Below are 15,911 nucleotides of genomic sequence, written 5' to 3'. Positions count from 1 at the left end.
CCTCTAGCAGCAATGTCACACATTCACCAACACCTCTAGGGAGTCAATTTTTTTCCAATTTAATAGATAGGGAATATTACCTTATTATTTTAGTTTGCCTCCATTTCATTGCCAAATAGGCTGGGCTTCTATGTGTACGTGATTATGGTTAATGCACTTTTCTTATTTGTGAATTTCTAATTCATTCAAGGCCCACTGTCCACCTGGCTGCTGACTTTAGTGGCACGGCATTAGTCACCACTTCTTAGAAGCAGTCAGTTTTTGACCATTCTTTGTGTGGCAAATATTCTTTCCCAGTTCACTGTTTCTATTTTTATGTGTTTATAGCACTCGTGAAGGGAGTTTTAAATATTTGTACAGCTAAATATAGCCTAATTAACTTTTGCGCATATTCTTTGTTTCAAACTGGATGAAAGACTGAGACACACATGCAAGTTGCTCCATTAAAAGTTTAATTTATGATCTGTTTCTAAGACGGAGAGATAATTCAACAATCTGTTGTCCCACCTTAGGAACCGTCAACGTCATTTAAGGGGCTAAAAGTTTTCACTCAGACTTTAACTGTTTGTGTAAGTCACTGTAAGAAAGTCTCATACAGTCTAGGTTGAAAGCTATGAAATTTATCCTCCTGACTGACACTCTGTTAAAAACGTGTTTGAAGTCAAAGTTGGATTTGCCAGTTAATGGGAACCACTGGGCCTAAGTTCAGGGTGGGTCAACCTCTGGTCTCATTTTATGTTTTCTGTGTACCAGGTGCTGACATCAGGAGCCCTCACCGTCATTTCTCCAGTTCTGTTTATTCACCATTTCTGTTGAAAGTCGCTACAGGATAAAATTCAAGCACAACTGAGTAGAGGTCAGATTTGTAACAAGAACATCTATCAGGAGGATGTCCCTCGGGCCAGGGGGGCGTGGAAGGCTTGGGTGGGATGTAATGCTTCTAAATTAATGCTCCCCTTCAAGAGATGGGCATCAGGCACAGACTCTGAATCAGGGAACAGTTCTAATTTCTTTTTCTGGCTTTTTATTTAAAACTATCTCCTTCGACTTCCCTCGTTCCTTCCTTCTCTAGGAAGCAAAGCCTCCTTCCCCAGGCTTATCATAAGTCTCTATTCTGGTAACTTTAGGAGAGTTAGGAAAATTCCTAAGAGGAAGCAGCATTTTCTTCTAACTTAGAAGTCTTAAAATGGAAGGATGCAAATCCTAGTCTTACTTTATTTGAAATACCGTATAGACCTCAGCTCTTCCAACTGTCTTCCTAAATATCCATCCACTGGGCAATTGACTGTGCTGTGGTCATTTCCTGATGCCTTTACAGCTCTGCATGACGCTCTGATGACTGCTTTGGTTCATCTGCTCTATGAGACAATGGTCTGTTTTTGTTGTTGTTGTTGTTTGTTTTGTTTTTTAGGACAACTGTCACTGCAGATATGCATCCTGACTCTATTGCACTCAGCACAGTGTCCAACATGCATTAGGCACTGTGAAGATGCCTTCTTATCAAATCTGTGCTCGAACAAAGGAAAACACTTGATTCTACCATGCTGTTATAACCATGGCCTAGGGGAAAGTTGGAGAGTTGATAGATTTTGATACAAACCTGTATGAGGAATAGTGGTACCATAATTGGATATTGAACAGATAGAGGTTGAAAGAGGAAGTACGGTGACTTCAGCTAATCTCTTTAGGGAAAACAGCCAAAGATTAAGCAAAACCAGATGTGGTTAGAGTGCATAGCTACAAAACAGAGTTAAAAATACATGCAGGCTATGCACATCATCCTCAAATATGAGGAAATTGACCCATTGTTAAGGTGACCTGAGCATCGTTTGTTAGATTATGTACTTGTGATAGCATCACCTAAAACCATATATATGATGATGAGATATATACTTTAGCATCCCAACTATAGACATCTGCAGTTCATATAGTTAACCAGCACTGGGATTTATTTAGATATCACTGAGGAATTGTTTGCATGCCAAAGGTTCTTGTAGTGTGCCTTTTCTAAAAATGATCAAAATATGTTGCAGCAATTTTAAAGCATGGGGTATGCTATCAATAGAAGTCTTTAAGGCTGGTCTTTTAAATGGATACTAATTAATTCCAGAAATTAAACAAGTATTTGGGTTTTGTACAACCCACATCCAGGAATAGTCCTGGTGATGGTTTTTCTTACTGTAAAATTATCTATTGTGCTTAGGATTCTTTCCATACACATCCCACACACACACTCACCACACTCACCACACACACCACACACCACACACACCACACACCACACACCACACACACACACACCACACACACATACACACACACACACCCCTCCCACACACATACACACACACCCCACACACAAATACACACACTGGTGGAGAGAGACACACACATACACACACTGGTGGAGAGAGACAGAGACAGAGAGAGTAAATGATTTTAGTTCTACCTCAACTATAGTAAGATACTCAGAGTCCCCAAGTACTTGAAAATGTATGGTATGAAATCCCCTTCTGGTTAGAATGTTAGAATGCTGCCTCCCACCCCTTTGGCAAAGTGGGTAGTGAAAATGGAAATGCAAACAAGAGTCCTGCTTTTTCTGGAAAACCTCTACTGGAGAGGCTGCTCTTGCCTTAACCATTGAGTGAGTACCTGTCCTCAGATGGGAGACAGAATCTGGCTTCCTTGGCTCTCAGTGGCTGAGTAAAAGTTGTGGGCAGGCATATGAATGAGTAATCAGGAGGCTTTTGAAAGCAAGAAAATAGAGGGGTTTTTTTGAGACAGCATCTCACTGTATAGTCAGTTCTGGCTGTCCTGGAACTCATTATCCAGGATTTCCCTCCCATGCAGGGAATGGTGGTGCCCACAGTGGTTGAGTCTTTCTACCTCCATTAGTGTTATTAAGATAGCTCCCATGCCCAAGACTCTCTTAGAGGTCTGTATCCCAAGTGATGGATGATAAATTCTTCCAAGTAGACAATGAACGAAGTGTTAAAAGTCCCCCTGGATGGGGAGGCCTGGCAGCACTCAGAGGAAGGATAGCAAGTTACCAAGAAGAGACTCGATACTCTAAGAGCATATATAGGGGGAGGAGGTCTCCCTCAATCACAGACATAGGGGAGGGGAGAAGGGAGGAAGTGGGAGGGAGGGAGGAATAGGAGGATACAAGGGAAGGGCTAACAACTGAGATATAATATGAATAAATTAATAAAAAATGAAAAAATAAATCTATACCACTAAACAATGTAATATGAATAAATTAATAAAAATGTTTTTTAAAAAGTGCCTTTTAGTGATCACTTGTTTGTTATATGGATTCTTAAACATGACTATAGCCAATATGGTATGGACAGAATCAAGTAAACATTATTTCCTTCGTTACCAATACCTCATCCTGATAAATTACCCAAGACGTCAATGAGACATTAGGAATCGAGTGAAAGCTTACATGTAGGAAGATCTATTACTACTTTCTTTGTTATTATAGAAAGCCATGTGAAGATCCTGCCTGGAGACCAGACTGAATTAATGGAATTGACTCCTTCCCCTGAGAAATATATATGGGACAAAACTCAGCAGTAACATGGACTCCAAATCTTTAGACATAAGAACATTTGTGTATAATATCTTTCTTAGTTTCTTGTTCAGTCATTTGGGAATGTGCCTTTTCAGCAGAGTGTGAGTTTGAAGAGATAATATAAACCAAAGAGGGTCTGTGGCAATGCCACATTTTCATTATTGGGAATTCTAAGAAGGTCTTGGTGTTCAATGCAATTATTGGCTTCCTTTGAACAGGACTTCCCTGGGATGCTTTCTTCCATACAATGTATGGTGGCTAATATTGACTAATAACTTAATCAGCTTAACAGGACAAGCCTTTTGACATGCCTGTGATGGGTTATCTACATTAGGATAATTGAAAGTACAGACCTTACTTAATTGTGAGTGCTACAATTCCCCAGAGTGCATTCTTAGACTGAATAAAGAGGAGAAAGAGAGCTGTGATGGTTACTTTTATGTAAACTTGGCACAAGTTCATCTAAGAAGATGGAAACTGCATTTAGAAAATGGTTCTGTAAGATCGGGCTCTAAGCAAGCCTGTGGAACATGGCTTTTAGTTAGTGATTGATGAGGGAGGGCCTAGCTTATTATGGGTGGTGCCATCCAAGGCCTGGTGGTCTTGGCTTCAATAAGAAGGCAAGCTGAGCAAGCCAGAGGACACAAGACAGTAAGCAGCATCCCCTCCACGGCCTCTGTATCAGCTCCTGCCTCCAGGCTCCTGCCCTGCTTGACTTCCTGACCTCACTTCCTTCAGTAATAAAGACTGATATGGAAGCACAAGCTAAATAATTTCTTTCCTCTTCAAGTTGCAACAGTAACACTAACTCAGACAAGAGCTGAGTGCTAGTGTTCGTCTTTTGCTGCGTCCTGACTATGCACACAGTGTGACCCACCGCCTCGAGCTCCTACCATCCTGACTTTTCCATCATAATGGACCATACCTCAAACCTCCCCAGACAACCTTTCCCCCATTTAAGCTGCTCTTGTCAAGGCATTGTATCTCAGCAGCAGGAAGAGAAACCAATTCAGAGCATCATAATGAGCAAGCAGTCACCTTTCCTTTTTAGGTGGAGAAACAGAGCACAGGACTAGACAGACAGGGGTGGGGGCAGGGTGGGGGTGGGGTAGGGGTGGGAATGCAGTGCTTGGAATGGATGCCACATGTCACAGTCCTGTCAGTTATCATGGTGCCCTTCATTTCTGCAGATTACAAGAGAGAAATCAGAGCTCTCTGATGCACACTGCCCTTTTGAGCTTGGACCCTCAGGGAACATCTTTGAAGCACTCTCACTTCCTCGATGTGCTTTACTTTATTACAAATAGCTTTTCAAGGAGTTTACAAGAAGGAACAGGAGAGGAGGCATAAGTCAGCACTGAGCTGGCTGAGTAATGCTGGGTGAGGCAGCTGGCTGGCCTCAGGGAGGGGCAGGTGGACGGGGTGGTCTCCAGATCCAGAGCAGACACTTCCTCAACCCTTGGCCACTGTTGTGTTTCTCAGTGGAGGCCAGGATCTGTCCCATTTTTGTCCACCTTTTCCTCATGTCACCCACTCCCTCCTCCAACATACACAAAGTTCTATTTGGCTTACTGCCACAGTTCTTTAACCTCAGGCAGGCTGTGTCACCTGGGAGAGCTGCTGTTTATTTATTAAGAGAAAATCATAGTCATGACTGTCTGCTCTCCGAAGCTCTCATTAGTGACACATAGGAGACAAAGCCCAGAGAACCTGCCAGGGTTGCAGCTGGGCGTGAACACAAATGTGGTTCGCTGCCGTCTCCCTGGTCAATGGGCCCCTTCTCTGCAAAGATGGATGATGTCAGTCTCCTCAGTGCATGGCACACTCGGGATTACAAATCTAAGACCTAGGAGTTTATTTATTTATGTGTATTTGTGTTTGCTGCATGAACTTATGTGTACTGTGTATGGGCAGAGTGTGCAAAGTCCAGAAGAAGGTACTGGAGCCTCTGGAACTGGAGTTATAGGTGAGTTACCATGCGTGTCCTTTGCAAGAGCAGAAATTGCTCTTAACCTCTGAGCCAGCTCTCCAGACCCTCCATATTTTCTTAATGGAAGGTTTTTATTAACATCCATTAATGTGTACCTGGGAGGAAACCAAGCACTTTCTCTCGTTAGATTTTATTCTTTCGTCATAGAAGGGAATCCATGCCTGATACATAGGCCCTAGGGGAGAACTTGCTGCAGCTCTTTAGCTAAGTGGATATGGTGACAAGTTGCTTTCTGCTCACTTACATCTTGAACCACAGAAGAATCCTACCCCCAGCCTTAATCAGAGAAGTTTCTCTGCAATAAATGTCAGTGAACTGAGAGACTCATGGCTACTCAAAGTACTGAGAATAAGAGACAATTGTGTGCTCACCCCCCTAAGCAAGACATTTATGCTCCACTTCCCCCCAAATCTCAGGGGGGGCTAAAGAAGGGGCAGAAAGAGTATAAGAAGCGGGAAGGGAGAACTACGAAACACTATCTCCTGGTCATGACACAGCCATGGCAAACACAAACTCATAGAAGCAAGGGTTGTCTACACTGGGCCTGCACAAGCCTAGGCCTGCCAGTAGGCAGTCATGGGTCTTGAGGATTCTTATGGGAGTCTACCTGTCCCTGATGAACCATTAGGTATTTATGAATTCTGGGGAAGTGAGTCATTGATGATCACTGTGTATCCACTGGATAATTCTAAATTCATGTTTACACAAACAGGCCTGGTTAAACCCAGTGATAGGAGGAGAGGGCATTGGTAGGTTTGGGAGGGGGATCTGAGAGGTAGGAAGTGAGAGCAGTCAAAATGTATCATACAGATATCTGAAACTGTCAAAGAACAAGTTGAGTTTATAATAAAATACAATCCTGGCCTTAGATAACTGTATAACTTACATAAATGAGAGGGGATTGACTGACTGTCTCATTCATATACTATAAAAGATAACATGGTAGTTTTTGTTCACTTGCTTTTTTTTCTCCTTGTCTATTCAGACTAATTTTATCAATAGATTGAGAGAGATATCTAACAATGACTAGATGATAAACAATAACAAGATAGATAGGTATATTAACTAGATTGCTTAATAGTTTTACTTCTTGACTTTTAGCTATGATAAATGCTCATTTAACTACAAAGTGAATGAGAAAGAAGAGAATTCTTATAATGAATGTTTTAAATTCTAAAATAAACATGTGAATAGAAAAATAATTTTTATATTTTCTTTTAGTAAAGTTTGTACTACTATATATAAGGACATAATGGGTTTCAGTATGACATTTTCATACATGTGTAGACTGCATTTGGGTCATATTCACCCCTAGTACTCTCTCTCTCTTGCTCCCCTTCTGCGGATCCTTTTCCTCTTCCTACTTCCTAAATAGTGCCCCTTCTAGCTTCACATTCTTTCCTCTTTCAGTCAGGTTTTGTACACGAATATAGATAAGAAGTTATTCACATGGCACTTTACCAACAGTGACTTGGGTTGTGTAGAAGACAGTATGTGTACAGGGAAGGAATCAACAATGACCCATCTTACCAGCCTTCCAATGTCCTCATCCTCATCGCCCCGCCCCTACCTCCTCTTCCTCTTCTTCTTCTGGACAGGATTTCACTGTGTAGCTCTGGCTGGCTTGAAAAATCTCCTTGATGACCAGGCTGTCCTCAAACTCAAAAAGATCTATCTGCTCCTGCCTCCAAAATGCTGAGATCAAAGCCACTACATCTGGCTCCAGTGCCTTTTAAAAAATCACTTTCTCTACTAAAGTCATTGTTGTTTGCTACTTAATACTACTCACTATTTGCTGAGATTCCAAACTACCCAGGATACTGTACTAGTGATTAAAATTATACAGGCATACAACACACAAACGCACACACGCACACACACACACACACACACACACACACCTCTTAGACAGAAGTTTGGTACAAGGGTTATATTTAAATGCTTACATATGATAGCTAGCAAATTTTGTGTTTGCTTTTGTTGTGTTTATAAAACAGGATCTCACCATGTATCCCTGGCTGGCTTGCAAACCATAGAGGAGATCTTCTTGTCTCTGCTCCTAAATGCTAGGATTAGAGACATATTCCACCATAACTGGCCTACAAAACTGTTCTTAAAAACAGTACCTAGCATATTTCTGTTGCCAAACTGAACATAAGCCATCAAGAATTATCATGTAAAGATAAGCCAGAGTAAATAAGAAAACCTAGACACCAAAATGAAGTTTTGCACGAGCTTGGATAGTAAGACAGCGTGGAGTTAGGAGAAGGATGGCTTTGGCTACTGTGTGTGCTTAAGTTACCATGACAACACATCTACAGAGGATGGGGGGTCTCCATATTGTAGACGGATGCAATACAAGGTACGTTTCAATGGAGGCCAATCAGATTCTGGGAACTGGTTCTGCTTATAGTCATGATTGCTAGCTAAGAAAAAGCTAGATTTTGGGGAATCCAGGAGTTTGAAGTTGAGGCTTCATTGTCTTGGAGTTGGAGGAATCATACTGGAATTTTCTTAGCTGTGAAGATGATTGCCACACATATCTTCCCTGGCTCTCTGCTTGGTCTCTGTATTTCCTCTCCTCCTGCAACGTGCTTGCATCCCAACCTCAAGCTCTCAACTGCTCACCCTGGGAAACTGGGAAAACTGAGATCAGCACAAAGTGGCCCCATGGATGAAGTCCCTCTTTCCACAGAAACTCACTGGAGTGCCAGCCAAGACTTTTCTTAAGAAATGTGCCCTCAAGAACAGCAAGCCAGTGATGACAAAGTATCATCCTGCTTAGTTAGAATTCTCTGTAAGAAGTATTGTTAATAGTCTTTTGGCTTTATATAATAAGTAAAAGACTTTATGAGAGTTACCTCAGTGCATAGTGAGATTTAAAATAAAAATTGTTTGGATTCTTCCCTCCAAATCACACAGAGGCTTCTGTAAAAAATCTCATCTTCATCTTACAGTCTGGGAAGCTCTCCAACCTCTGGTAAATTGATATTATTATTATTATTATTATTATTATTATTATTAATTGTTTTTCACATTCAGCTCCTTTACTGTTCTTATAAAGAAAATTGACCTTTCAATTAGAGACAGGAGTGAAAAAATTTTGAATTTGGGATGGGCCAGGTTAGGAGCTTCATTCTCTCTGCTGCTAACCTCAAACTTACTGATTGATCCTCATGGTCCATAGAAAACTTGAGGTTCCACTTGGTTGCTGGGTCAACCAGAAGATGGCTACATGGAGATACTAGTAGCTCTCCTACTCTTACCAATACAAATTGGTGCAAGGGAAACAGATTTGGGCATAGTGTATTTATTTATTTATTTATTTATTTTTCTGGCATGAACTCCATCAATGTCTTACTTTGCTCAAGGGCAAAGAGTTTGGCTCTTAGATTTTATTTAATAACAATTACTGCCTTCATTTTCCTTACTCCACAAAATCTAATTAGAGTAACAGCACTACATCTCTGACCTGATAGAATTCTAGCCAAAAGCAAGGGAACTGTTGTTTGAATGGGTCTCTGTAGCCTGAAAGCAGGTTGTGCAATCATATGACATTTTTTCAGGGCTGAAAATAGCTGTGGGTTTCACTGTTCCCATTTGGATGTCTTAAACATCTAGAAGAATCCTTGTGTAGTAGAAAAAGGAAGAATAAAGAATTCGAGGGCTTGTTAGCTTGTTAGCTGCCAGGGACTGAGAGAAGCTCTCAGTGGGATCGTCTTAAGTTTCTTGTCTAAAGGAGGGAACCTGAATACAGTGCTTATCTCAAATAGCAGTAATGACATTAAATAAAACAACTGACACATCAGAAAGAAGGTCTTGATGAAGTTGAGCTTTCTCTAAGACCAATGTGACTACAGAAATCAACTTGTAAAAAATCTTGGAGAGGGCTGAGCATGGTAAGTCATTTGCCTAGCCTGTCAAAGCTCTTATCACCACCCACACAAGTGTTAATAAAGAAACACTTCTTTTCATCAATATTACATTAAAAGCAACAAAAAAAAAAGCAAAAAGAATGGTGTTTGTGACAAAGGTCAGAACTCATTTCTGTCTTCTCAAAGGGGTCACACTATAACCTGGGGACATTGTTGTTTGTTCTGTGTCACTTTCCTAGAAGGAAAGACTCACAGCATCTGATGCGGGACAGGGGAGTGAAAAAGATTAGTTAATGTCATTTCATCATTTATTCATCTAATGTTTGATGTTGGTGGATAATTCTTTTGAGACACTGTCTTCCCACTACAGCTTTCCCTGTTTCTTCTGGAGTTTTAGGTAAGAGTGATAGCAGAGGAATAGGGTTCATGTGAGGCCAGCTGACTAAGGAGGTGGACATGGTGATTCAAATACAAACTCCTTCTTGTAAGGCCTTTGTTGCCACATTCTTGAGGTGTGCAGGAGCAGGCCAACGACAAGAAGAAACCCTTTGTTCAACCATGTTTAACTGACCCATTTCATGACGGCATGTTTTTATCTTAATCGTGTAAATACTGGAAACTGTGGCTGCACTGGAATTTGTGCCAGACAGCTAACGTCACTTTAAGGAGAAATGTGAAGTTACCAGTACTTGGGAATGGAGGGCAGAGGAAGGCTTGTTGCTGAAGACTCCTCAACTACTTCCTAAACAACAAGCCACTCAGAGTCTGTGCTGGCTTGAATAGGAATGGCCCCCATAGACTCGCGTGCTTGGCCCATCGGGAGTAGTACTGTTAGGAGGTGTGGCCTTGTTGAAGGAAGTGTGTCACTGTGGGAGCAGGCTCTGAAGTTTCAAATGCAAAAGCCAGGCCCCCAGTCTGTGTCTCTGTCTCTCTCTCTCTGTCTCTCTCTCTCTCTGTCTCTCTCTCTCTCTGTCTCTCTCTCTCTCTCTCTCTCTCTCTCTCTCTCTCTGTCTTCTGCCTGAAGATCCAGTTGTAGAACTTTCTGCTCCTTCGCCAGCACCATGTCTGCCTGCATACCATCATGACGATAATGGACTAAACCTCTGAAACTGTAAGCCGACCCCAATTAAACGCTCTCCTTTAGAAGAGTTGCCATGGTCATGGCGTCTTTTAACAGCAATAGAAACTAAGATTAATTCCACGCCAACACGTGTTTATAAAGTTGCCGATACTGGAGCCTTGGTAGAACGGATTGCTAACGGTTCATGCTTAAAGCCTTCTTCTACCAAGTGGACATTAGCTGGGATGCACGAGAGGGTAAACTCCTCAGTTCCCAGACATGTGATGGCATCATTTTGTTTCCTGATTTTATACTTCCATCAGGGCTCAGAGGTTTGAGGGCATGAAATGAAAGGGACCAAGTCCTAACCTCAGAATGAACTTAGTTCCTTGGGGTCAAGAACACTGCAGTGGTTGCTACATTTGGCACACATCCTTTTGCTCCCTGCCTGTTTCTTCCTTCACCTCCATCAAAGAAGTGTATGGTCCACTGCTTGTGCCACATGCTGGCCTCAGACAGGGCATAAGCAGGGACCGGGACAGAAAAATCTGTGCTGGTGAGCATCGTTTACCTTGCTGGCTTGCTTCTCTAGAATATGCTACTCTGTGTTCTCAACTCTATGACTCATGAGGAAGACAACAGACTGGCAACAAGGAAGATATGAATTTAGTTCTGGCTCTGGCTCTGACCACAGCATCATCATGAAAAAATGAATCAACTTCCATGGTTCTAACTTCCTAATGTGGAAGAAGAATGACAGTGCCTATGCTAAGTCAGTCAGTCTCAACAAGAACCTCCCTCTAGCTAGTATCCAAGGAACAGAAAATTCTGATCTGGCTCACTGACCTTCTAGGAAGGCAGCCTACAGGACTATGGATAAATCTAGCCAGTGTATTTAAATGCCCTGAAGACTCTGCCTTCTTTACACTGGCCACTGTCACCTGTGTTATTTACAGACAATGCTCAAGGTTGAAGCTATGGACACATTAGACATTTTCCAGGACATAACCACAGAATTCAGTTTTCCTTGTTCTCCAAGACATTCCTGGGGGGCAGCCCAGCTTTTCTCCAAATCACAAGTGGGGCTTAATGTCTGCAGTGGTCTCAATTCCTGCATCTATTTAACTGTCAAGGCCACTAAAAATTCCAGCAGCAATTCTTACTCAGGCGTATTCACAGCCTAGCTATAAATGATTGACCAAATAGGCATCGCACATCACTTCGTTTAGTGCATGGGCCAATTCTGTTCCCTAAAAGGAGCTCAAAAGAGTCAGGCCTCCCTACCACTGACCATCTGACTAATAATCGTAAGAGGTAGAAATCATTACATAGGCCTGACAGGTCAGTGTAGTGGCAATAAGCCACTTATGCAACTAGTGGGGTTACATTCAGACTAAAGAAGAGTGAGTTATATTTGTTAAGAGTAAAGTTTCTGGAATGTGTGGAATTGAGGAAATTTCTACCCCTTCCCTATTACTTCTACATAATCTTACTCTCTCCCAAGAATCAGATAATGTCTCCATAGACCATAAGGTGACCTTTCCTGGGTCCTCAGGGACAGGTGAGGCTCTTTCTAAAGCTACAGCCTCCTGTGCTCAAAGGGAAACAGGGAATCGGGTGTCTGTATGTGAGTCTTGATTGAGTTAATGAGTCACTGAGCTGATATGGTTCTCAGGTGCTTACAGCTCCGGAAAGAACAAAGTCTTATGGGGGTTAGAAAGGCACGTGGGCTCTGGCTTCTGAGAACACCTTCCACATACCCTAGCTGAGCCAGGGTGCTCCGCTAGGCAAGGACTTTGGTGGTCCTCCCCTAAAGGTAGGAAATGGTGCTGGGTCAGTAAATGATTGACCTGGTTGCTCTGGTGATAAAGCTTAGGTAAATAGGCTTGATTCTGCTCCAAGAATGTCAGGACTTTTTAACCCCCTAGGTTCCAAAGCAGGAAAATGCACGTGGTTTTTTTTTTTTTTTTTTTTTTTTTTTAGAAATCCTGTCTCTTCTGAATGGATATTACATTCCTCGGAATTATATGCACTGTCCTCTCTGGTATTTCTTGTAAGCAGAAAGAAGCATATAAGCAACGTTTCGGAACATTGAGCTAAGTTTACCACCCATGGAAATAAATCACAAATACGATGTCCTATAATGAAAGATGATAATAAATCTTTCAAAAACTTGAAACACATACAAGATCATCTAACAACTTTCAGAGGAGAGAGAAGACGGAAGGAAATACAGCCTGCTTTCCAGAATATGTTAATGGCCAAGTAGCTGAGTTATCCTGACGCCCTGATATCTACCACCACTCCTCCAGCGGACCAGTCTCAAAGATGTCCCGGTTAGGAGGTGAGGCACGATGCTGGTTCTGTGACCTTGAGAAGAGGAGCACCGATTGGGTAGGTTACCTACCTCCATTGCTGCTTTCCCATCCAGTCTTTCCCAGCTTCTTTCTTGACTCAGCTGGAGAGTATCATCTCTAGGCTGGGGCAAGAATCATCAACACCGGTTTCCACTCTTTCCTGGGCAAGAAAGCAAGGAGTCCCCTTTGGTCTCCTTTCCTGCTGGTCACAGTCAGCGACCTACTTACGGTCAGGAGTGTGGACAGATGTGAAGGAGTCTGTGCTGGTCTCTGCTGCAGACCTGACCAATCAACACACACCAGGCCTATTTTGATCCAACCAGAGAACTGGGAGGCAGAACCAGAGAGCAGGACCAGGAGGTGGTGACAGAGCAGGAGCTGATGGCTGTTGACTATCCATCCAACTGTGATTACCTTGTCACTGGGTCTGTGGACAAGAGGCTTTGAGAATAATCCACACGAGAAAGGAGAGCTTTGCTCCACTATGTCTTAACAGCTTCAGGAGCGAGTTCAGAGAATCCTTTATTAAAACTCCAATTTCATAATAGAATTTCTTCTATTGACTTTTTATTTTTGAGAATGATCTTATAGTTCTTTGAAGAAATGGGGCTCTATGTATTGAAAATGTGGTATGTGTTAGACATATTGCCACATATCTTACCACTTTTTTTTATGGCGAGGGAGCAGAGGCTCAATGGAGTGATGGTCACACAACCAGAAGGAAGTTCTAAAACTGGAATTTAGAAGCAGATCTGCTCTGAAGGCAAGGCCAGCAGCAGTCTTCCTATGACACAGTCTGACATAATCTGACTAATAGCTCTCCAAGGGTGTCCAGGCCTGATTCCCAGGATCTGTGAGTTTGCTTCCTTAATCAGTAGTTCTCAACCTGTGGGTCATGAAATATTGGGATGTGTGTGTGTGTCACACAGCAGATACCCTGCATATCAAATATTTGTGTTACTATACATAACAGTAGAAAAATTAGTTATGAAGTAGCAATGAAACAATCCTGTGGCTGGAGATCACCAGAACATGAAGAATTGGAAGTCTGAGAACCACTGCCTTACAGAGTAAAAATGGACTTTGTGTATTTTATTATGGTCTCCTCTCTCTCTCTCTCTCTCTCTCTCTCTCTCTCTCTCTCTCTCTCTCTCTCTTGCTCACACACAATCTCTCAATCTCTCTCTCTCAATCTCTTTCTCTCTCTCTCAATCTCTCTCTCTCTCAATCTCTCTCTCTCTCTCTCTCTCTCTCTCTCTCTCTCTCTCTCTCTCTCTCTGTGTGTGTGTGTGTGTGTGTGTGTGAATTAATTTGGAATTAATTTGGTTAGGGTTACTTATAGGAGCATAGACAACTTATCAGTGGCTACACCATTAAAGAAAATGTTTCTTCATCTCCCACAAGCCATCAACTGCATATAGGTTTTTAGGAAAAGGTAGGGCCTCATCGATTAAGGATCTTGGGATGGAAGATTATTGGAATTTACTCAAGCAGAATCTGATATAATCATAAGAGGTCAAAGCCGTGGGTTCTCTTTGAGGACCCTGAGAGACAACATGATCTCGATGGCTCATTTTAAGCCTTTGATTGGAGATCTGTAGGATAATGAATGTGTGTTGTTTGAATTATCAAGTTAGGGGTGATTCCTTGTGGCAAGAGGCAGTTGATACTGCACGCCTTGCCTCATGACAGGGAGCTGCTCTTTTTGCACCTTCCCACAAGGGATGCTTTCCTCGATCCAGTCTCTATTTTTTGAAATGCTAACTCCTTTCCCTGCTATTCCCTACACCCACAGGGAAGCAGGTGTTCACGGTGGAAACAGCATCCGGAAGAGGCTCAGAACCTGGGCTTTAGCTAGTCAGCCTTCACTCGTTTTGTTTTCCTGTATGTTTATCACCTGGCATGAGTGTTCTTTCACCCTCTCTACATCTAAAATCTTAAAACTTAAAATTTGAAACTTAAGTCTCAAGTTAATGGAACTGCCCTTCCAGAGGACACACACACACACACATACACACACACACACACACACACACACACACACACACACACACACACACTGCTAGTAACAACCATCTGTTCCCATTCCAGGGGATTCACTGCCCTCCTCTGGCCTCTGCAGGCACTGTACATGCATGTTGCGTGCAGACATACACAGACAGGTGAAACACCCGAAAGAATAAAATACCCACAAAAAGAATAATAACAATAAAAACACCCTCTTAAATCTAAGTCATGTAGCAACTTGAAAACATTACAGATATCCGCGTTAAGTTCCCGTCTTACGGCCCCTCTCCATACTTGTTTTCTATGATGTCTGGACCCGCCCTTCTACTTGTGCTTCACGTGGAGAGCTCTGATTTACTCGCATCCCTCGGAGAGGTGGTGTCCAGGCATGTGCCAGGCAGCTGAGCCTCCCCATCTGTACCAGTGAGCCTGTTTCTCTTCTTGTGATAGTCCCTCTAAGGCTCTGTAAGACCCTTTAGACTTGCTTTGGTCTTTCTAATCTGATTTTTATTTTTATTTTTTTACTTTACCTCCCAAAGGAGCACCTATACCGCACAACTTGACACGAGTCTTAATTCTTTCTTTAGTAGGCAGGACCAAGCTTTTTTAATAAATGGTGTGCATATGCACTTGAGTGTTGGTGCTCATGGAAGCCAGAAGTCAGTTCCCCAGGAGATGGAGCTACCAACACGAATGCTGGAAAGTAAAGTTGAATCCTCTGAAGGAGGAGTTATAAGCTCTTAACCACTGAGCCCATCTATCTAGCCCCAGGAATACAGACTGTCTTTTGTGAACCTAAAGTCAGGTGCAGACTCTCTACCATAAAGAAATAAACATTTGGCTCAGTTTTTGTGCATCATTTTGTCATTCTGCAGCATTTCAGCTCTCCTGAACTAATTCTTGGTGTGTGGTAACACAGAGCTGGTGACTTTAGCAGGAGGCAGTCTAATGTCGTCGTCCTTTTATACTTCACATAGGGTAAAGTGAAGGCTCCTGGGCCTAGACTGAGCGAACACCCACTGAGGATCAAACAAGAAAGTCTTCG

The 15,911-nt window shown here is 42.4% G+C and overlaps 1 protein-coding gene across 3 annotated transcripts in view; it reads right to left on the bottom strand.

The window, feature by feature from the left end:
* The window catches only part of PHLDB2 (pleckstrin homology like domain family B member 2), a 217,986-nt gene extending 204,737 nt beyond the window's left edge, over positions 1-13,249 (bottom strand). For all 3 annotated transcript variants that reach the window (XM_084801890.1, XM_084801889.1, XM_084801876.1), the window contains exon 1: positions 12,910-13,249. Coding sequence is in view for 1 of the 3 variants with exons in the window: in XM_084801876.1 (XP_084658002.1) it covers positions 12,910-12,915 (6 nt within the window). In the remaining 2 variants the exon portion in view is untranslated. The remainder of the gene's footprint in view (positions 1-12,909) is intronic.
* Between the last annotated feature and the right edge of the window lie 2,662 nt (positions 13,250-15,911).

This window comes from Acomys minous, assembly GCF_964271855.1.
Source record: "Acomys minous genome assembly, chromosome: 11".
Classification (NCBI taxonomy): Eukaryota; Metazoa; Chordata; class Mammalia; order Rodentia; family Muridae; genus Acomys; species Acomys minous.
This window is presented reverse-complemented; position numbering and strand designations above follow the sequence as displayed.